At 31.7% G+C, this 23,574-nt stretch overlaps 3 protein-coding genes across 5 annotated transcripts; 1 reads left to right on the top strand and 2 right to left on the bottom strand.

Annotated features, from left to right (window-relative positions):
- Positions 1-2,943, bottom strand: LOC110629478 (APO protein 4, mitochondrial). Of its 3 annotated transcripts, none has more exons than XM_043949392.1 (4): positions 2,530-2,943; positions 2,014-2,298; positions 1,021-1,857; positions 1-583 (listed from the first exon to the last, which is right to left on the bottom strand). In XM_043949392.1, the coding sequence occupies exons 2-3, from the start codon at positions 2,265-2,267 to the stop codon at positions 1,128-1,130; spliced, it is 984 nt and encodes a 327-aa protein (XP_043805327.1). In that variant the 5' UTR covers positions 2,268-2,298; positions 2,530-2,943; the 3' UTR covers positions 1-583; positions 1,021-1,127. The 3 variants fall into 3 exon arrangements, with proteins under 3 accessions (XP_043805327.1, XP_043805328.1, XP_043805326.1); XM_043949393.1 differs by having other exon boundaries at positions 1-417; XM_043949391.1 differs by having other exon boundaries at positions 1-400; positions 2,530-2,942.
- A 1,550-nt stretch (positions 2,944-4,493) lies between these two features.
- Positions 4,494-6,298, bottom strand: LOC110629267. The gene is made up of 5 exons (XM_021776178.1): positions 5,862-6,298; positions 5,626-5,752; positions 5,248-5,541; positions 5,059-5,163; positions 4,494-4,973 (listed from the first exon to the last, which is right to left on the bottom strand). Exons 1-5 carry the CDS (start codon positions 6,296-6,298, stop codon positions 4,494-4,496), a joined length of 1,443 nt encoding a protein of 480 aa, XP_021631870.1.
- Positions 6,299-18,986: 12,688 nt separating this feature from the next.
- LOC110629690 (rhamnogalacturonate lyase B) lies at positions 18,987-22,959 on the top strand. The gene is made up of 15 exons (XM_043949464.1): positions 18,987-19,332; positions 19,420-19,489; positions 19,722-19,843; positions 19,953-20,003; positions 20,098-20,217; positions 20,297-20,416; positions 20,501-20,636; positions 20,876-21,046; positions 21,265-21,420; positions 21,503-21,700; positions 21,789-21,930; positions 22,010-22,169; positions 22,270-22,386; positions 22,472-22,598; positions 22,701-22,959. The coding sequence occupies exons 1-15, from the start codon at positions 19,130-19,132 to the stop codon at positions 22,929-22,931; spliced, it is 2,124 nt and encodes a 707-aa protein (XP_043805399.1). The 5' UTR covers positions 18,987-19,129; the 3' UTR covers positions 22,932-22,959.
- The last annotated feature ends 615 nt before the right edge of the window (positions 22,960-23,574 follow it).

Genomic DNA, 23,574 nt, shown 5'->3' with positions numbered 1-23,574 from the left:
TGGTAGAATAATAATAATAAGGAATTGTACTTGCATTATTTAGGCATTTTTCTCCTTTTTGCATGAATTTCCTTGAACATGACGTTCAAAAAAGAAAGGAAAGATAAAATAAAATGAAAAAGCAAGTTCAGAAATCAAATAGTTGACATTTCTGTCCTTTTCGGACTAGTACATCCTCTCGTTACTGTTGTGTTCTCCAACAACTGAAGAAAAGCCATCCTAGAACTCTATTACATTACATGAAACAAGCAAGCTGCATACATTTCTCAAAGTAGATATGCCAATTGGAAAAATCAAAACTTACAATAGAATTGCAACAGCTGTTCATTTCATATTCCAACGTCTCAAACACAGGTGAATCCTATCAGCATTGGTTTTGAACTCTGAAACTGGTTTCCAACTGAAATAAAAGACAAACTGGAAATGTGACTGTTGGCTGGAGTGAACACAAGGTTAATGTTGAAGCAGATTATGTCCAAATAAGGCAGTAAATCCCATCTTGAAATTGATATGCAAAATGATCCATGATATTTCACAAAAATTTCCTGTTATGTGCCAATACTGCTTATTTTCTTCTATGCATCTGTGAGAAAAACATAGTAAAGATTTTATTTCATATTTAGGTCCTCGTGCAATTAAACTATAATAAGTTGACAACTTTAGTATTTTGAAACAAAAGATGCTCTCTTCTAAACAAATTAGTTTCACTTGGCAAGTCACGGAACTCTCAATGTACGAGTACAGTGCACAATGGAAAAGAAATAGTGACTCGCAGTATTGTTGCTAAATACAAATGGAGAGAAAATTTCTCAAAAGTTTCTGAAGTTCGAGGGGTTGAACATTTTCTCATAGAATAAAAACAAAAGGATTTAGGAAATTAAACTATATAAATTATTACAAGGAAATACAGAGATTACAGCTAATGAACTCATTTCTATGTTGTATAAATAAAATATAAGATTAAGATAGAGTAAACATGAAGCTTGGAGGAAAGAAAAAGCACCAACATCTAAGACATACCAGTGAGCCTTTCCAGCAACTTGATCAAGACTCTGTCTGGGCTCCAAAATCGGCAGATCAGGATACCTTGATGGCCAACCCACTGCATATTCACTATGCAGACATCTTCAATATTGAGCTTTTGCTGTCAAACCCTGAATCTTCATCATGCATGAATACTTTTTTGGTGCTATAGCACCAGCCTTTGTGCATAGATCCACCACTGCTGGAGCATGTCCATAAAAATCCCGCCCTTCATTTAAGAGAGCTGGGGGATCTTGAGGCCGTTGCCTCCATACAATCTTTGGGGGCACCAGATCATCTACCGCTGCCTTCTTCCAGAAGTGTGTTCCACGCCAACTCTCATACTTAAATACGCCACAAAGGCGAGCCTTGTGTCCAGATGGCCCAACATGAATTTCTGAGCAATGCTCACAAACTTTTGCTGGATACACCAACAACAACTTTTGCACCCCTGATCTCAAAGTCTCCCATGCTTTCAAAGTCCCATCAGCTATAAACCTAAGATCCTCAGGCGACATAGACTGAGCTCCATCAACACAACTATGGACACTATCCAAAGTCCTCGTACTAGAGTACAAATTTTCACTTGTTAGAATAGCACCACCCTGCCTGCATAACTCAACAACAGCAGGAACACGGTCAAAATCGAATCTTTCGTGATGTTTGATAACCTTTTGGAACATATTATTCAGGCGAAATGTCTGTACTGGGACAAGTATATCATCTAAACTACCAGTAATCCATTCATGAACTCGATTTTTAGCACCACGTCTGTAGCCCCAACAAGTCCGAATTAAATGGCCTTTCTCTCCGATATATACTTCAGGGCAGAACCTGCAAACGCATTTTTCAGAGGGAAATAAGAAATGGGCCTTTTCTTATGCGAACTGAAACTAAAGAAAGAATAGCATCTTTTTCATAGCTCACACAAACTCTTGCTATAATTTAACACCCGATCGAAGTACAAACACCAACCACTCAACAACTTACCTGCAAGCAACTACGGGAATCACTTTCATGAGAGTATATACGCCTTGAATAAGAAGCATTCTAGCCTTGAGGACCTCTTGAGCCACTGGAACCATGTGCCGAACAGGATAGTCCTTAGCACGATTTTCAATTCTCTTCAATATCATGGGACGCAGCTTTTTCCAGTCAATTCGAGAGCTATAATATCTGAAGTGCGAAATGTGTTTACCACAATCTCCCGCAAAATTTTGCCACATCATCTTCCTCAACGCCATTTAAGACCACCCTTAACAAGATTTGCGCGAACTATCAAAAATAAAAAAGAAAACACATAAGACATTAGATCAAACAGTTGGCGAGCAAGATTATAGCAAATATGCAAGCAACCACGACTTCCAGAAGTAATTAGTCCAGTAGAAAGCAACAAATGATATTCAACTGCTATTACACAAAACAAGGGAAAATTAACTAATTTTTCAGAACCCAGCCAGAGGGTAAGTTAATAAGGAAGACGATGTTTCCTCCATGAGAACTTACAGGTAACGGAAATGACGTATAATCCGTTGTTTGTATGAGTAGGAAATCAAGCCAATAGCTTCTCCATGCATCAAATTGAGATACGATATCGGATCAAAGGACTGCGATCCATAAACTGGAGCTGCTGGTTTGTGTTCTTATCAGAATAAATAAATCGGGTAAATTGCAATTCACTCTCTCTATTGTTTGTCAAAACCTATTTAATTTTTCTATTTGCAATTTAAAATAATTTAAATTTTTTTAAATTTAAATCAATTTACCGTTGATTTTTTCTATATATATAAAACCTAGCAAATATTATTAATCAGGACAAAATCCAGCGAAAGTAAAGGCTCAATGGTTAAGGGAGCCTCTTCAATCCATACATGAAAATGATCTCTACAGGATCCCAAATGAGCCGAAGGCTTGAGCCATTAACCAGGCACACCAGATCTCAGATAATCAATACATCCTTTAAATTTATAAATTTCAATTTTGATATAATTAAATTAAACCAAATAATTTTTATGATTTAATTTAATTATATTTTAATAATAAATTTAATTTAATTTTTAATTTTTAATTTTTAATTTTTTCAATTTAGAATCAATTTAAATATCTTCTTAATTTCAATTTAATTAAAAATCAAGAGAAATTTCAAATAAATAAGAATTTTACAATATAATTTATTTAGAAAATTATTACATATAAACTTTTTTTTTAAAAAAAAAGGGTAGTTTCCTGTTGTTGACCTAATAGAGATGTTGGCACAGTGAATCTAAGTTGTATTCTTGTCAGAATTTCTATATATAGGAGACGTAGTGGCTATAAGATTGATGCATGCATGTCGCCATTACAACGCAGCTCGACTTGTGATCAATCATCGTTTTCCCATAAGAAGGCACAATGAAGTTCTATTCTCTGTGTCTGTGCTTTGGATTACTTGGATGCATATCGTTTCCAGTGAGTTTTTGTTCATCGTCACAGAGGTAATAATTAAATTTAATTAGATGATTTGTGAAGATTTTGTTATATATGTATATATGGATTTTAATTAATGTAGGACATCGAATATAAGCAGCAGTTAACTCATCAGCTCCTGGAGTTCAACTACGTGAATCTAAAAAACAGGTATGTTTCTATTTTATTTGTATTTTTTAAAAGAAAATAAAATTATTCATGATCGATAATGGCCTTATTCAAGTTACTCGCCAAGTCATATGGTCACGTGACCGGAATAAAATATAGAGCAAATTATTACTATAATCTTAAAGTTTAATTTAATTAATTAAAATATCTATATAATTTAAAAATATATTAAAATATTATTATTTTATATTTTTATTCTGTTAACCGATAAAGACAGAATTTTAAAAGTTATCGAGGAAAATTTTTGTTAGTAAATATTGATATTTCGTTAGTGAATAATTTTACTAACAGATCTGTATTGAATTCATTCCGTTGAAAAAAATCTCGTTGATAAATTATTTACTAACGAAAATTGTATTAGTTAGTGTCACTAACGGTTCATCAACGAAAATGTCTATTGGTGACACTAACAAATTCCACGTCCATTAGTATGTGAATCACTTTATTTACATATGTTTCACAAACGGAATGCAATTCCGTTAGTAATATTAATGGAATTTGCGTTAGTAATCTGTTAGTGAATACAAAATGGCATTGTTTTCCTTTGCGACGTATATGGATCCGTTAGTGACACCAACGGAAATTCCATTGGTAATCCGTTGATAAATCATAAAATTATAAAATCATCCCTATATTTTCATACATTATCAAAATATGCCCTGCACCTGTACCATATATTCATATACATCCATAATTATCATCCTGGATATTATTAAACTATATACGTAAAAAACCAAATTAATCATTAAAATATATTTAAAACTTAAAGATTTTGTACTACAATTATATATAATTTAAAATAAAAATTACCAACTGATCATAACAAAAGATACATACTAAACTAAACTAGCAAGCTCATCATCTATATCATTATCACTGTCTGTATGATGATCACCAATGACAGGGGCATCATCATGCCACTGCTGTGGAGACGGAGCTGGAGGTACCCTAGGAGCAGATGTCTGAGTGGATGTCCCAATACCCTGTTGTGCCATCATCCTATGCATAAACGCTTGCAACTCCTCCACCACTGTGGTAATTCGACCATTCTTTGTCTCTAGCCGATCAATTTTATTTTGCATCCTGTTCATTGCTTCAATTGTAGGAGGATCCACTAGGGGTGCAGACGTGTATGAAGCGAAACAATGAGATGTCTCATGAAAATATGCAGAAGCCTGGGACCCTAATCCATAAACTCGACTCTTTTTCTGCCCGCCAACCGCTTCGTAGTAAAGCTGGGCCTCATTTATGGGTGTCGGCTCATTGCTTCCCTTCTGTTGTTGTGTTGCTGCCTCCTTTAGTTGTACGTATTTATCCTGCTTTATAAATTTCAAATAACGTATTAGTAAAATGATTTAAGTACATCAAAATTGTTTATAACTACATTTATTATCAACTTACATAAATAGCTTTTGACCTAGCATCAACAAACTCCTCCGTTCCTTTTTTCTTATGTGTGGCCTCGAAAAGCTCATGAGGATGTGGTTCTCTTCCTAGTCTTTCTCTCTGTTACCAATTATAAGAAGGATAACAATTAGCATCGCAAAAAAATATTTATAACAAAATAAATATTAAAGAGATTACTAATACCATCCTCTGCTGGTGGGTGTATTGTGAAACTGATCCGTAAGCATGCCTAGAAATGCCAAATCCTGACCCTCCAGTCTCACTGCGCCTATTGGCAGAAAACTTGTCACACTTCTCTTTATATTCAGAAGTGTTCCAAGCTTCCTGCCACTTCCTCAAAACAGAATCTGGTATAGCCAGATTCTTCGTCTTCCCTTTCCTGATTTCCCACATTAAGCCCTTGTATCTCTCAGCAGCCTTTTTCTGCCATGCAATTTGGCCCAAGCTGTCAATTGCTTGGTCCCATAGGAAGTATTTCTGCAAAACGATTAAAGTATATGAGTAGTTAGTAATTACACATTTCATATTATAGCTCAAAATGCTTAAAGAATTATGCTTCACCTTGAATTCCTGCCAATAAAACTCCTTAGTGTCATTTGGCACTGTCATCCAACAGTGCCCTTCCGTGACCAATCTTTCTTTTATTATCAGAGTAATCCTGCGACTGCACATCTCCGATGGATGTAAACTACATGAACAACAGTGAGTTAGTATAGGGAAACATTGAAATTAATCATAATTAAGAAATAATTAACTATTACTTGTTATTAATGAGTGAAATGGTCTGTCGGAATGACTGTGTACCTTCTACAGTAGTGGTCGAACCTGCAGATGCTGGAGTAGATGCTGGAGCAGATAATAGAGTAGATGCTAATGCAGATCCTGTCCCTCTAGCTGATGCAGTAGTAGAAGAGGACGCAGGTTGAGCTGACTGTGAATGTGATACCGAAGGTCGTGGAGCTAGAGTGGGACAGTGAGGAGGTGGAAGGGGACGGGGAGGCAATGCATCGGTACATGGTGGAACTGGTGGACATGATCGATCCCTATGACATGGCTGTACACCGGATGCAAGTGGTACCCATATCTGAAGCTCCGTATCCCCAAGTCCCGTCGATGTCCGTGGTAACTGCGGCTCATGCTCTTGTACGTCATTTGTAGTCGCCTCCTCTTGACTTGTATGAGCAGGAAGTCGAACCGGTCCTCTAGGCTTCTTAACCCTTCCACGTCCCCTCATCTGTGAAAAAAAAATAGTCAATGCAAATTAAACCTAATATAAAGTTCATAAACATTAAATTAAAAACGTATAAACGTAGTAAGTTACTCACTGAGAAATAATGGAAATATTCTACTCCAAACTGATTTAGAATATAAATTAATTCATTCTGATTCATACGAATCGAACTCATTATCACCATCTATATCTGCATCAGAATCAGGGTCACTAAGAAACTCATCTTCATTTGTCGAAACATCATCATGAATCTCAGTCATTCCTCCACTAGGATCATTCAGGCAATGTTGTTCAGTAACATCATCCAGATTTACTTCTGCATAATCATTTTTGTCACGACGCTTGCTCTGGTATGAAGCATAAACGACCTGTGTTGCCTGAGAGGCTAATACAAATGGCTCGTACTTATTGTATCTTCGCTTATTATTAACATCGACTATTCTATACTGTCTATGCACCTTGGTACCCGTATTTGGTGTTGGATCAAACCAGTCACATTTGAAAAGTACAGTCCGCTTAATTGGTAAACCTAGATACTCCAACCGCAACACCTCAACCAACTGCCCATAGTAGTCACTTTCTTCAGAACTGTAATTACTTCCTTTTATACATACACCAAATTCATTGAGTTAGTACTTGAATTTCCATTGATTGTGTTGAATTTACATCCATTAACACAATACCCATCAAAAGTGGTGACACTTCTGAGTGGTCCATTTGACAGATCTTATATAAACTGATTATCTATATTGTTCTGCACTTCATGGGCATACTTGTAAAACCATTGGCCAAACTCTCTCTCCAATTTTTCATCAACAGCTGCATCTGTGATATTTGGTTATGCCGACTTTACTCGCTCTACATATATGCTATACATACAAATTAACAAGTAATGTTTAACAATAATGTACAATATAAGAGGAATTATACTATTAATATAACTAACAATACTTACTCAATATATGTTTTCACCTCTGGACAATTTAAGAGAATATATATTTGAGCAACTCGGATTTCATCTTCAGTCATATATCTTGATTTTTCCTTTCCGATAGTTCTACCTGTGCATTTGAATATGCTTAATTTACCCGGTACATCATCGTCAGAGACAAATTCATGCAAGTTGTGTGGAACCTTTCAATGTCTGGTCATTACATGTGCTTCAAAATAATGAGCAGAAAATGCACCTGCTTCTTCTACCAAGTAAGCATTGCATATTGAACCTTCGACCCTTGCTTTATTTTTGATATTGTTCTTTAACTTTCTCAGGTATCTAGTATGTGGAAACAGAAATTAGAAATGTATACTAAGTAAATCATCATGCTGAGCATTATACGTAAAGAATTAGTAAGTATACCTCTCAAATGGGTACATCCACCGATATTGTACTGGTCCTGCAATTAATGCCTCATATGCAAGGTGTACTGGTAAATGTTCCATTGAATCAAATAAACTTGGAGGAAATACTCTTTTAAGCTTACAAAGGATCACAGGAATCTGTTCATTTAACCGTTGCATGTCCCAATTAGTAAGTGCAGTTGAAGTAAGTTCTCTAAAGAAATTGCTAAGCTCTGTTATTGGTTGCTAAATATTATTCGGTAACAATTCTCTGAGAGCTATAGGAAGAATTCGTTGCATGAAAACATGACAGTCATGGCTTTTCATACCAAATAGTCTAAGCTTCCGACTATCAACACATCTCCCTAGATTGAAAATATATCCGTCAGGGAATTTTAGTGTTTTAAGCCAATCACACAACACCATCTTTGATTGTTTGTCCAAACAATAACTTGCTTTTGGATATTTTCCACTAATTGGATCTTTCTTCAATTCTGGTCTCCTGCATATTTCATTTAAATCTTCCCGTGGTTTTATATTGTCTTTTGTCTTCCCTTCCACATTCATCACTGTATTAAAAATATTTTCAAAAGCATTTTTTTCAATGTGCATTACATCAAGATTGTGGCGAATCATGTTTGATGATCCATATGGCAAATCCCATAATATGCTCCGCTTACACCAACCAGTTGTCTTTGAAAGCCGACCATTTATTTCATGACTGTCAATGTCTATTATCCGCATCAACCCAATTTGATCAAGTTGTTTTAACAAGTATTCCCCTGTTCTAATTGGCGGTGGTGACTTGGAGACAGTTTGGTTTTTAATAAAAGATATATTGTTTCGACGAAAAGGGTGGTCGTCGGGCAAAAACTTCTGATGACTGTCAAACCATGTTTGTTTATCCCCCCCCCCTTTTTAATGTAAATGCATCTGTGTTTTTCATACAGTAGGGACATACAGTGCGTCCTGCTGTGCTCCACCCTGAGAGCATTGAATAAGCAGGGAAGTCACTAATAGTCCAAATTAAAGCAGCACACATACTAAAATTGTTATGCTGAAAAGTATCGTAAGTATTCACACCAATTTTCCAAAGTTCTTTCAATTCCTTCACTAATGATTGCATGTAGACATCAAGCTTCTCTTTTGGATTCTTGGGACCAGGTATGATAATTGTTAGGAACATGTACTCATCTTTCATACACATACCTGGTGGCAAATTGTATGGAATTAATATTACTGGCCATGAAGAATACTGTTGCCCAGATTGACTGAATGGTTGAAATCCATCAGTGCAAAGGCTGAGTCTGACATTTCGGGCCTCCATTGCAAGGGTTGGATGAGTTTGGTTGAAATGCTTCCAAGCAGGAGCATCTGAACAATGACGCATCACCCCATCCTCATTTGCATGGTCATTGTGCTAAGTCATATACTTAGCTGTAACACACGATGCATAAAGTCTTTGCAAACGTAGTGTAATGGGGAAGTAATACATCTTTTTGTATGGTATTAGAGTCTTCCCTTTTCCCACGGTGTGCTTGAGTCATTTGAATCTTGCATGATCACAAGATTTGCATCAAGTAAGTTTTATATCATTTTTCCAATAAATCATACAACCATTAACACAACAGTGTATCTTTTGTACAGGAAGCCCCAATCCTTGCACTAGTCTCTTTGTTGAGTAAAAGCTGTCCGTCATGACATTGTCACTCGGTAACATCTCCTTCATAAGTTCACAAATCTGATCAAAACACCATTCTGAGAAATGATGTTCTGCCTTCATATTTAGTAAATGTGAAACAGCCGATAACTGAGAGTGAGTTTCACATCCAGGCCATAGTTCTTGCTTAGCTGCATTTAACATATCATACAGTTTCTATGCAACTGAGTTTGGCATCTCATATGTATAATTATTTATTACATAACAGCTTGTTGCATCCATGACCATGTCCTCCAACCGATTGAAATTTGGATAATTAACACTATCAGAACCATAAGACATATCTAATAGTGCATCACCAGATCCGTCATGCACTTCAGTTTCACCGTGCAAATACCAAACAAGGTAATTTTGCACAAAACTATGCTTTATTAAATGATATTTCACTGTATTTTCATCTTGAAAGCTACGGTTCTGACACCTAAATCGATTACAAGGCAGCGAATCTGATCGCCATATAAATAATCTGGGCAGTTCTTAGCCTTCTCTATAAATTCATTGATCCCCTCTAAATATATGAGATTAAGTAAACCATCTCTGAGATGGGCATACATCCAACTTCTTTCAGTAGTAATATTAACTACAATAACGATGCTGATATGAAAACATAAAACTTATAAACTCTATCTTCGAATGGAGCCTGAAAAGCAACAATTAAATTATGCATTATATCTAAAATATGCAGTACTTGTTTCAATTTTCCTTGAGAGGATAATTGATGCAAAAAAATGCAATAATAATACAAAAATTTGAATTACATGATAATTAATTACTAATATCTTGATAATTATGCGTTTAATTAATTATTGGGTATGCCAATTTATTAGCTATGCTAAATTATTTTAGAGAAGTGCATTAGCAGGTGCAGTGGATAATGCACCTGCTGGTGCACTTGCAAGTGCACTGGATAATGCACCAGCAGGTGCACTGGATAATGCACCAGCAGGTGCACTGGATAATGCACTTGCTGGTGCACTTGGCAAGTCCACCAGCAAGTGCATTATCCAGTGCACTGGAAAGAAATCACAAATTTCACAAAAATCAAAAATTTCAAAAATATCAAACATTTCACAAATTTTCACAAGAATGGAGTACATGATTAAGGTAGAACACGAATCAGGTAAAACATGAATAAAAAATCAAGCGGAACATGAATTAGGAAGAAAATAGCGCACCTGTAGACAATGTCTATCAAGAATGGCAAGACTGGAGAGAGAGAAGGGCTCACTCGTGGACCGTGATGTCGAAAAGGGCGCACCTGTCGACGGTGGATGGCGGCGGACGGTGGATGGCCGCAGTGGTGAAAGACCCAGAGGTTGGACGTAAATTCAGATTTCAGAGAGATTTTGATTTTGCAAGCACACGATCTAGGGATTTCAGTTAGGATATTCTGTATTTAGGTTTATAATTCACTAACAGATGATTGGTCCGTTAGTAAAAAAACATTAGATAAAAAAATAATAAAATCACCTACGGATTTCTAACGAAAAAAATTTCCGTTAGTATTTCACAAATGAACCTGTGACGGATGGTTACGAGCGTATTCTTTACTAACGGAAATACTAAAGGTTATGTACCTCTGTTAGTGGATAATACGTTTTCCATGTTCCATTAGAGATACCCGTTAGTATCACTAACGAACTTCAATCCATTAGTGAAGTCTGTTAGTGATCAATTGAATTCTTGTAGTGATCCATTAGTTTCAATCTATTTTTTTCGTTATTCTATTAGTCAAAAGTAAGAAAAAAAATATTTTTATACTAAATATATCCTATTCATATAAAATAAAACCACCTCCCTCCATTCTCTCTCATCTATTCACCAACCTATCATATGAAACTCAACACTTCTCTACTCTAAAACTTCAACCTTTCTTTCTCATATATCATTGTTCTGGAGAAGAGTACATTACTACATCTCATATGGAGCTCTTATTGCTAATAGGATTTCTTGTCCTCCATGTTTTGAGAGATCTTATTACATACACAATTGCTTCAAGGCTTGAGCTCTTATTAATTCATACTCCAGAGGATCACTCACTACAGGAGATGAGCCTATCCGTCAAGTTTCTTACTCTGTTGATTGCATGTGTCTTGATTCGTTTGTATTTGGTGAGTAAATTTGTTGAAGAGCTGTTTTGTGGATATTTGATGATTAGTAAGGATTTTTAATATGTTATATATTCATGTATGAATGTTGACGAAGGATGAACAATTAGTTGTTTGTAATGTAATTTAAAGGTAATTCTTGGTAATTCACATGTCATTTTCAGTTCATTATTATACTTTCCTCACATCTGTGGCTGTTGTCTACAGTTAATGCAATCGAGAACGTTTTTTGTTGTTTGAGTTGATTTTGATTTTGAAAAAGGTATATCTGGTATAATAATATTTTTTTTTACTTTGACTAATAGAGTAACAAAAAAATTGAGTTGAAACTGATGGATGTCCTTGTCAATTAACAGAATAAAAATATAAGAGAATTTTAATGTATTTCTAAAATTATAGAGGCATTTTAATTAATTAGGTTAAATCTCAGGAATATGATAGTAATTTGACTCAAAATATGATAGTAACTTACCCCCTTGGTTGTGTATGAAAGAGGATTATATGTTTCTGAAAATTATCATTCATGGTTCTAAGAATTTAAAGGAGAAGCTTGATGGATACATGCAACCATTAGTTAGTGAATTGAAGGATTTTTGGGAAGTTGGTGTTGATACTTATAATACTGTCCATAAAAATAATTTTATCACGCGTGCTACTTTGTTTTGAACTATTAATGACTTCTTTGATTATTCAATGCTCTCGAGATGGAGCATAGCATAACGTACAATATGTCCATACTGCATGGATGGTATTTTTAGGCACACTTGTGGATCTGTTTTACAATATATCTACTAGCAAATAATGGTATTTAGAATTAAAATTTTATTTTTTTATTTATTATTATAGTGATAATTTATCCTCGATATAATTATCAACAGAAAAAAAGTTTGGAAAGAGATCCTCATTCTCATGAGGTTTTTAAGGTACACAAGAGAAAAGGGACGGATGAGTTTGTTTATGCAAGGTCTCAGTCTATTTATATAAGTTTTTAAGATAGTAAATTTATAATCACTTTTTTTTATTGTTATATTATAAAATAAATATTATGTTAATATATTTTTATATTGCAAGAGCACTACATAAAATTGAAGGAGTCTGCTACGCAACAATAAGAGAAAATGAGTGAGCCGCTAAATATAGATAAGGTCTAGCTGTATTACGAGACAGTTGGTGGGTAGAAGAAGAGTCGAATTTATGGACTAGGGTCACAGGCTTCTGCATATTTTCATAGTTCTTCATATTATTCTGCCTCATTTTCCTCTACACCCCATGTGAATGTTGCTATGAATGTGGAAATGAATTTGATGAAAAATAAAATTGATCGACTCAAGATAGAGAATGGTAGACTAAACTTGATTGTGGAGCAGCTGCAAGAGTTTATGCACAGGATGATGGCACAGCAGGGTATCGAAACATCCTCTCAGACATCTTGCTCCACAAAAACATCATGATGATGCCTATTCGATCCAGACCAGTATGCAGACGGTGATAAAGATACAGATGTGAGTTGATGAGTTTAGTTTGATATGTTTTACGAATAACGATGCTATTTTTATTTTAACTTGTTGAGCTTAGTACATATTATACTTATATTTCATTACTTATGAAATGTTTGACATTTAAAAACACTTTTAGTTTTAATTTTAGTAATTAAGGCAATACTTGCTTTTACATAATATAATTGATTATATTTGTGTTGAGATCATAAATATTATTAATGTACCGGTGTAGTTATGAAAATTAGAGATATAGCGAAAAAAATAAATAGTGCCATGGCTAAAATTTCATATTCATTAACGGATTACAACTGACTATTCGTTGATATGAATAATAGGAAAAATTCAGTAGTGATCTAATTAGTTGTTGTACTATACGGTAATAGATTATTGACAGAAATTTGATTAGTATCTGTAACAGAATAGTAATGAAAATTCTGTTAGTATCTGTAACAAAATAGTGACAGAACTTCCATTAATATTTGTGATGGAATAGTAAAAAAAATATGTTAGTATATGTGATAGAATAGTGATAAAATTTCGATTAGTAATATTATAAAATCAATTGCTAAAAATGTTTGATTTCAATGACGGAGTTGTTTCAGTTTTAATCACTAATGAAAATTTTCATTACTGGTTGGTTATAGACACTAACCAATTTTAAAATACTGTTAGAAATAAAATTACAAATGAGATTTTCTACCACAAATAAAATCTGTTGATAATTTATTAGTAATTCAAATCAGTAACTGAATTATATTCTTTTTATTACCAGATTTTTTTTTATTAGTAAAATGTGAATGTCTTATGGTGGTACTACCACCATATTAAAATTAAGTAATATCAAAATGTATTATGTGATGATAAAATTAATATCTTATTTATTTTATAATTAGTATAATATATAAAATAAATAAATAAATAAATATATTAATTTTAACTAATTTAAGTTAAAATTAATTAATTGATTATATTTAAAAAAAACTCCTGATATTAAATTATAATTGATATAATTTTTTAATAATAATAATAATTAAAATATTAATATTCACGTCACATCAATTACTATATCAATAACTTTTAATCTCAATTTTGAATGTAAACTTAAATTAACACAAAAAATTTATATTAAGCTAAAATTAACAAAAATAAAAAAATAGATAAAATTAATAAAAACACTAAAATTGTAAATTTTTGAAATATTTTAGCCCATAATTAATAAAGATAAATATTAATTTAAATTTTGAGAATCTAAATTACATGATTAAGAAAAATTTACTGTATCTGTAGCTATATAAATTTTACATTAATTTCAATTTACATATGGGAGGCTCTCCAATTTACTTGTTGCAGAAGTTGAACAATATTGACTTTGACTAATATTTTCAGCGAATAATCTTTTCTTTCAATTTCCATTTTTCCATTTCCGTCCAAAGCCCAAATTTAATGACTTGCTTCTATTTCTTTCGTATATACTTCTCTTTGTTAGGCACATTAGACATTACGTATTTAAATTTCAAAGTAAAAATTTAAAGCCATATAGAAAGATTATAGAATACTGATATGCATGTCAATTAACTCCACATTGTTGTTAATTAGAATTAATTTTTTAATTATCCATAATAATTTTTTTATATATAATTCTCTCTTTCATATTATAAAAATTTATGAATAGTTTAATAAATTTTAATTTAAAATTACCGTCTTGTTGATATAAAATAATTTTATCTTTTGATATTATATTTTAAAAAAAATATATTTATAGAAATTCACTTATTAAAAATCTGATAAAAATTAAAATAATTTCACTATAATTCTTGAGATTTAGCAAAATATTTAATTTACTCTCTACTTATTCATCGACTCTAGATGGATATATATATATATAAACTTATATATTAATAAAAAATTTTATTAAAATTATCATGATTTTGATTTAGATTCAGTAGTTGTGGTTCCTATAACTAGGGGTTCAGTTCAAATCGAAAAAACCGATTGAACTGAATCGATTTAAAATTTTAGTTTAATTTTTTATATACTTCGGTTCAGTTTGATTTTTAATTTTAGAAATTTCGATTATTTTGGTTTGATTCGATTTTGATCAGAAAAAAAACTGAAAAAATCGAACCGAACCGATTAGTGATAATAATATGTTTTTTCAATAATATAGAGAAATTAAATCAAATTAAGGTTAAAATATTTTAATTAAAATTTAAAATATCGTAAAAAATAAAAAAAAATTATTAAAAATCGAAACCGATCAAACCGAACCGAATCAGACCGGTTCGGTTCGATTCCATTTCTGACTAAAATCAATTCGATTTGATTTTCATAAACACTAAAATTTTAGTTTTCACTTTATTCAGTTCGGTTCGATTTTAAATCAAACCGACCAAATGATCACCCCTATATATAACTATATATTTATTTTTCGATAAACATAAATAAAAAAAGAGACCGTGTGCATAAGTGATATGGCATAACCTTGAATTATACGTGCATGTTTATTTTTAGATAAAGAAGGTAATAAATCGAGAAGAAAAACGTGATATGGCGTGACCTTGAATTAAGGTTTGCTCAAAGGCGTGCTCTATAGATTGTTCCATTGAAATTCTCCATCGGCTGTGGATGCGTGTGTATGTAGATTTATATACCACCAAAGAGAGTTTTGTCCAAGCTGCTCGATAAAAAAAAACTTAGTTTATTTAATAGTAAATAATTTAATTTTTGAATTTTAGTATATTAAAAAATAGTAAAATTTACTATTAATCAACTACTAATAACTTAAAATAAAGGATTGAATTATTACAAATATTAAAATTATAAAAATTAAATTAATATAAATTATTAAAATTAAAAGGACTGAAATGTTATAAAAAGTGAAATTGAAAAGATTAAAATATTATTATTGTTTAATAGTAAATTTTAATAAAATAATTATTTTATTAATAGAATAAAATTTTAGAAATTAAATTATTTATTATTAAAATAATAAAAACTGAATTATAAATTTTACTAAATATCAAAAATTATATTATAAATTATTCTAAAAAATAATTTATATTAGACAGTACACTAATTTAATTATTATAATAATAAAATATATAAATTTCATTTTATAATATAAAATTCTTTCAACTTCATAAAAATTTATTTCACTTATATTAGCAGATTTTTAAATTAATTTACTAATTATTGCACTTATCAAATTAATATATATATATATATATATATATATATATATTACCTATAACCTACAACATCCAATTAATTTTTTTCAATTTTTTTCTAAAATCAGTTAAATACTTTAACCTCTAAATTAGTATACCATCTATGTATATTACTTTTAAAATATATTTAGTAAGTTTGTCATATAAATTTTAATTAATATAAAATTTTTAAAAAATATATAATATAATAAATAATTTTTAAAACTATAATTTTATCATATAAATAAATATTTTTATTATTAAAAAATAATATTATATTATATAAAATTTATTTGACTATCAAATAAATTTATCTAAAATTTTAAATTAATTTATTTAATTTTTAAATAAAAAAAATTAATTAAACTTATATCCACATTTTGTTATCCAATTAACTAAGGCACATACATTAACAAGAAAACAAAGAGAAAGTAAAAGTGAAAAAAAAAAAAAAAGCAGGTGAAACGTGGCGTGGAGTTTGTGTTATGGAATTTGAAGTTGGTAAATGCATTCGGATTAGTTAAAGTCACGGGAGCATTTGTCCTGTGTGTCCGTGATCATTCTCGTCGTTGCTCGCTGTTGGCAATTCCAAACAAGCCTTTAGATACGAAACTGAAACTTCCCGAGCCCTATATTCTATTTATTCATCTCTCTTTATTTTAATTAAAAATTTCTCTTTTTTTTAATTTCACAAATATATCTTAAAAAAAAGTCAAATTTCTTAATGAATTATATAGCAAGTAAAAATTTCAAATTTATTTTTTATTAAAATTTATTTAAAACATAATTATTTCTCCATGGCTGGTCCAAACGATGAGGTTATGACTCGTGGTGGTTCAAGAATTTTTCCAGCTCAGCTAAGCATCTATTCTCAATAGCTATGAATATACTCTCCAATTTTTTTCATGGCAGTAATCAAATTAATTACTGTCAATGAAATTCTCTTTTTCTTTCGTACAAAAAATAAATTCTAAAATTTATAATTTTTTTATTAAAAATATTGCGATTTTTATATTAAATTCATTTGTATATAATTTTTTTAATGAAAGGTAGACAATTTATATAGAAAATAAGAGATTAGAAAAACACTAATTTTAGAAACGTTTTTCATTTAAAAAAAAAAGAAACGTTTTTGAAAACCTCTTAAAACGTTTTTAAAACCTTGAAATTTTTTAATTGAATTATTCCACTAAATAAAATTGTGATCGAACTTGAATTGGAATTTTAACGGAACTCAATTTTACTAAGGATCTATTTGGTATGGCCGTTGGATATAGATAAACTGATAGGTGACAATGAATAGCTGATAACCGATTATAGCTGATATAAATCGAATATTTTAATAAATTATATTTATAAGTTATGATTAATAAGAGTATATAATAATTTATTTTATTAATAAAATAAATATAAATATTAATTTACTTTATGATATATATATATAATAATTTTAAAAATTAAAATTAATAAAATAAAAATAAAATAGTAGAGTTTAAATAAAACATAAATTCTGAACAGTTATCATCCCGATGGAAAACAGTTAATAATTGAACTGGGTTAATGGGTTTAGGCAGCCGCAATGCCCATAACTCTTGAATTTTTTTAAAACGATAAGGATAAATTCTTGAAAATGTTAGGCACCCATCAATCTTTACCGTTATTAAACAGCCATCTCCTGTTATTAGACTTAGAATTTACCTCTTAAACTCGGATTGTCAAAATCGTGCACGAACAACTTTGAATATAACTTAATTTCTTATGCTCACGTGATACTCAATTTTTCCTATAAAAGACCACACAATCCTTCGGAATGAAACCTCGAAAGTTGAAAAACCCACCAAAAAGCAGAGGGCTTTGGCTCCTGTTTAAACGTTTCCAACGTAGAATAAACCATATTTAAGGCTGCCGTAATTAAAATCAACCCATCTCCGAGTTATTGAAGGCCTTTCATTCACTTGGGTCGATAGACCCTGCATGTTTTTGAGCGAGTTAAGATTGTCCTGGCAAAAATATTACTGCTTTTTATCAGATATCTTAGTCTTCTGTCTTCTACACTACATTTTTCTTTGAAAATCAGCTTTCGTCTGACATATACATTGGTATTCAGCAAGGTATGTCTTATACTTTCTGTTTCTTTTGATCAATTTTATGTTTTTTGAGGTTTCTGTTCCTTGTCCTAAAGGCAAGCTTCTTTCTTTTTCTTGCTTTCTGATTTGTAGAGCTTTTTTCGTACAAAATGGTTAAGATGCATTTGTTTGCCGAGTCTCGCTGGCTTGCTATTGTTCTTTGGTTCTTCTTCTTCTTCCTCGTTGCCTCATCCACGAAGACCCAAGCTAGGTTCATCCTCTGTCTTTCTCCTTATTTATTTTTGTTATTATTATTTTTTTTGGGTACGTGGCAGAAAAGGGGAGAGAGCATTTTGTTAAGACTTACAAGATAAGCATTAGATAATCAGACTTGAAGCTCAAAGTGGTAGAGAGAAATTGATAGGATTATTGATATATACTCATTCACATGCCGTGTATAGCTGCAACATTAAAATATATAGCAGAGTCCAAGAAGAACTTTTGCTGATTACTTTTCTTTTTTATCCCTAAGAGTCCAACTCTGTGTGGTTAGTGGTGGCCCCCTCTTTATTCTTTCTTGGCCTCTTCTTCTCTTGTTTTGTCCTTCATATCGTCATACTGCCAAAACTCTATTTATTTCTTCTTCTCCACTCATAGTATAAAGAGCATCTTAAGCTCCTAATTTTGCACCACACTAGGGTATCACATCATGGGTACGACTCTTTTGTTTTATTTATTTTAGAGTAATTCTTATTTAGATAGTTCTAATCGTCCACTCAATACTCAAATACATGCAAGTTTGTATTTTGAGTATATGGTGAATAGAGTCTGCAGCAGCTTAAGGTTAGTGAACTGAGTTTCAAGGATGGGTCCTACAGCATTTTCTTTTTCGTGACGATGGAAAAGGGAAAATCATGTCACGGACTGGGAAAAACTTGTTTGTACTTTTTCTTTTGTTCTGTCACCAGTCACAGTAATAATAATAAGTCTGCATGTTCACACAATTATACATTTTCTCAAATTCTCACGTCTGCACATTCTGCAATAATTCTTGATCACCTTCTTATTCTATATATTTTTTTCTTTTATAAAAGAGAAATGTAAGATTTGAACTTCTATAGAATAATAAGAAATTCAAGCTTAATCGAGCTCTTCGGAAATAACATGCATGGTTTTTCTATGTGCAGAAAAATTCCAAGGACGACAAGTAACAGTTCAGCTCTTGGGGTGCAGCTACAAGTAACCAATCATCAGCGAGTAATAATTCTTAAATTCTCTATTTTAACTTTTTCTTTTCGCACACAAATCTCTTCAAATGTTTTCATGTTTTAGAAAAAGTATTTTTTTTGTCAACTTTTTTCCTTATCTATATTATTTCCAATGCATTTATCTATAATTATTTGCTGGTTTTTTCAACTTTTTTCCTTATCATATTCCAAGTTACTGTGAAGCTAACTTCTTAATTGTAATCAATTAATATGAGTTTCAGGTGGTCATTGACAATGGAATTATTCAAGTTACTTTCTCTAGTCCAGACGGTGAAGTTATCGGAATTAAATACAAGGAGATTGATAACCTACTTGAAATTGCTAATAAAGAACAAAATCGAGGGTATTGTATTTACTTCATTTTCTATTATTTCATGTCAAAATCTGCTTCATTAATTTTCTATTTTGAGATTAACAAATTGTAATTATGGTTTGTGATTCTTCGAGTACAGATATTGGGATGTGGTTTGGAATCGACCTGGAGAGCACATTATCATTGACAAGTAAACTTATTTCTGATTAATTTCATGCTTTCATAAACTCTAGTTAAGATTACACTGTTTCCAAGTTTAAATTATAATTAGTTTTACTTTTCAGGCTGCAAGCCACAGATTTTGAGATTATTATGGAAAATGAAGACCAAGTAGAGGTTTCATTCTCTAAAAAATGGAGGCCTTCCATGGATAAATTCACAGTTCCCTTGAACATAGACAAGAGGTGAGATTGTGAGGTCTGAATTTGAGTTACAGTTGAAATTAATTGTAAAACAAATTGTTCACCAATTTCAACTTTACAGGTATATAGTTCGTCGTGGAAGCTCAGGGCTTTATCTGTATACCATATTGGAACGTTTAGAAGGATGGCCTGATGTTGATATGGATCAAATTCGGGTGGTTTTCAAGCTCCAAAATGCAAAGTAATAGATGAATTAGTTTTAAGTTTTTTTAGTATTAATTTGTTAAGGGAAACAATAGTATTTATGTTTAACATCAATGGTCAGGTTTCATTTCATGGCGGTATCTGATGATAGGCAAAGAATAATGCCAATGCCACTAGATCGTATCACTGGCCAACCTTTGGCTTATCCTGAAGCTGTTCTTTTAACCAATCCCATTAACCCAAAACTTAGAGGAGAGGTAATTAACTCTAAAACTTTCATCTTAATTTCCCATTTTGTGATTAATAAATTGATGATAAAGGCTTTAGTGGTATGTAAAACAAGATAAATGTTGTTAGGAACAAAAAGTTTGCGATTGATAGCATATGCTGGTAAGGTATTTGATAAAATGTCCCAGAGAAGCACTTATTTTTTCTAATCTTTCGATGGTGTATATTTATTTTCTGTCTCTTGATATTGTTGGGAGGATGCATGCAGGTAGATGATAAATATCAATATTCTTGTGAAGACAAAGATAACAAAGTGCATGGATGGATATCAAATGATCCACCAGTGGGATTTTGGATGATTACACCTAGTAATGAATTTCGTGCTGGTGGACCCATTAAGCAAGACCTGACCTCTCATGTTGGGCCTGTTGTTCTTAATGTAAGTTTTACTTTAGTGATTTGTGGAAAATTTTCACTATTTGTTAACAATTTTGAAATTTAGTTAGAAGGCTTAATAATTTTTAATTTTAATTAAAAGTCCTCAATGTTGTTGGATTGAATTTTTCATTTCTTTTCATTTTTTAATGGTCTCTTCATTTTTTTTTTTAAATTTTATCATATAAAGTATATTCATTCTAATTCATTTATTTTATTCAGATGTTTACCAGTACTCATTATGCTGGAAAGGACTTGAATACAAAATATCGAAATGGAGAGCCATGGAAAAAGGTTCTTGGCCCTGCTTATGTCTATCTTAATTCTATTTCGCCTTCTGAAGATCCCCAAGCTCTTTGGCAAGATGCTAAAGAACAAGTACATATCTCTAAACTTGTTCATTCTTTTTCATGAGAATATTGGATAATACTTTGTATTCATACTTGATATTCATCATTAGATGTCAATTGAAGTTAAAAGGTGGCCATACAACTTTCCTCAATCTGAAGACTTTCCTTCTTCTGATCAACGGGGAAGTGTTTTAGGTGAATTAAGAGTTCGTGATCGATACATCAGTGAAAGGTTAATCTATGCAAGTTATGCTTATGTAGGATTGGCAGCACCAGGAGATGTGGGCTCATGGCAAATGGAAGCAAAGGTTGAAACAAGCTGATTTTTTTTTCCTGAAACATTTAGTGACGTGAGAAATTTCTAGATTAACATTTTTATGCTTTTTTTACTTATAGGGTTATCAATTTTGGACTCAAGCTAACAAGAAAGGAATTTTCTCAATAGAAAATGTTAGAGCCGGAAAATATAGTTTGTATGCATGGGTTCCTGGTATCATTGGAGATTACAAGTACAGTGTTGATATCATCATTCAACCTGGTATGTGTATAACTTATAGTTGTCTTCTTGTGGGTAAATTTTGTTTAGTTGATGATATAATTTACCTATTGAACTGTAGGATCGAAGATTGAATTGGGTGTTCTTGTATATGATCCTCCAAGAAATGGTCCAACTCTTTGGGAAATAGGCATTCCTGATCGTACTGCTACTGAGTTCTATGTACCAGAAGCATACCCAACACTCATGAACAAATTATACACTGATCTCCCAACAGACAAGTTATCTCTCATTCATATTGCTGCATACAATCCAGATATACCATCTTTATCCTACAATTAATATCATGCTTCATTCCTCATGACTAATTTCCTTGTACAGATTTAGACAATATGGATTGTGGGAAAAATATGCTGACTTATATCCTAAGAATGATGTCATATACAACGTTGGTGTCAGTAATTATAATCAAGATTGGTTTTTTGCCCATGTTACCAGGTATTTGTTACACATATTTATTCCTCTCATTCCTTAATTTACTTGATAGTTCTTTTAAGTTCTCTTAATATTATTTGCACTGCAGAGAGATAGGAAATAGAACATATGAGGCTACCACATGGCAAATCATATTTGAACTTGATAATGTAAACCCAATCGGAGATTATACTCTCCAAGTAGCCTTAGCATCAGCTACTCATTCCGAACTTCAGGTTTGTCACTCATTGCTTTATTCGGATTAATTGCTTGTTTTATAAAGGCTTAATGATCTTATATATTCTGAATAATGACAATTACATCATTGCATGTGATAGGTGCGAGTCAATGCACATCGGCGTCTTTTTACAACTGGACTTATCGGCAAGGATAACGCCATTGCGAGACATGGAATTCATGGATTATATTGGCTTTTTAGCATTCAAATACCATATTTTCAACTTCTCGAAGGAAATAATACAATTTATCTTACTCAGAAAAGAAGTGAAAGCCCTTTCCAAGGCATTATGTATGATTACATTCGTTTAGAAGTACCGGCAGAAACTTGATGATATGTAAAAAAATATTTAATTAGAAATATTTTTATTCTTTATTCTTTTTTCAAGTATAAATAATAACATTAATAGAAATTATTAGTTATTTTTTTGTTAATGCATGATTGCTATTCATCTTGAGCTTTTTCTTTTTAATCTTGATCTTTGCCATTCGTTTTGTTTTAATGCTTTGATTTGCTTATTTGCTTCCTTTCTCATATCCTCGGTGCCCTCACATCTAGATCTTGATTAAGGATTGAAAAATAAACTTAAAATGAAAATTAAGAATTGAACGTTTTCATCTTTGTTGATTTCCATTTGATTTTCTTTTCCTAATATATTAGCAAGGAGAATTTTATTGAAGATTGAAGTGTGGTACAGAGAGCCACTCACTGAACAAAGCATATAGAAACCCAACAACGCAATCAAAAGATCCAAAAGATCACTTCTCGTAAAAACAGACTTATTTTGACATGAGGTTAAAGTTCAAGGGTAGAATTGAACTTTATTCTTTAAATAAATGGCTAAATGATCCTTGTAGTTTTTATAAAGTTTTTGCTAAACTTTTTAATTTTATTAATTTGATTCTCAAATCTTTAATATGGATTTGTTCATTTATTAAAAAAATTTCGTACAAAAATAAAAAAGAGAAAATTTT

This window comes from Manihot esculenta, chromosome 13, assembly GCF_001659605.2.
Source record: "Manihot esculenta cultivar AM560-2 chromosome 13, M.esculenta_v8, whole genome shotgun sequence".
Lineage (NCBI taxonomy): Eukaryota > Viridiplantae > Streptophyta > Magnoliopsida > Malpighiales > Euphorbiaceae > Manihot > Manihot esculenta.
The sequence above is the reverse complement of the archived record's forward strand: the minus strand, read 5'-3'. Positions and strand labels throughout refer to the sequence as shown.

Bases quoted from the DNA above. Each gene is read 5' to 3' on its own strand.
- LOC110629690 (XM_043949464.1), top strand. From the start codon at position 19,130: ATGGAAAAGGGAAAATCATGTCACGGACTGGGAAAAACTTGTTTGTAC. The intron at 20,417-20,500 runs GTAATAGATGAA...ATCAATGGTCAG, and splicing joins TTCAAGCTCCAAAATGCAAA to GTTTCATTTCATGGCGGTAT. The intron at 21,421-21,502 runs GTACATATCTCT...ATTCATCATTAG, and splicing joins GGCAAGATGCTAAAGAACAA to ATGTCAATTGAAGTTAAAAG.
- LOC110629267 (XM_021776178.1), bottom strand. From the start codon at position 6,298: ATGAGGGGACGTGGAAGGGTTAAGAAGCCTAGAGGACCGGTTCGACTT. The intron at 5,164-5,247 runs GTATTAGTAATC...AATTGGTAACAG, and splicing joins ACACCCACCAGCAGAGGATG to AGAGAAAGACTAGGAAGAGA. The intron at 4,974-5,058 runs GTAAGTTGATAA...TTTATAAAGCAG, and splicing joins CTAGGTCAAAAGCTATTTAT to GATAAATACGTACAACTAAA.
- LOC110629478 (XM_043949392.1), bottom strand. From the start codon at position 2,267: ATGGCGTTGAGGAAGATGATGTGGCAAAATTTTGCGGGAGATTGTGGT. The intron at 1,858-2,013 runs GTAAGTTGTTGA...ATGCGTTTGCAG, and splicing joins ATTCCCGTAGTTGCTTGCAG to GTTCTGCCCTGAAGTATATA.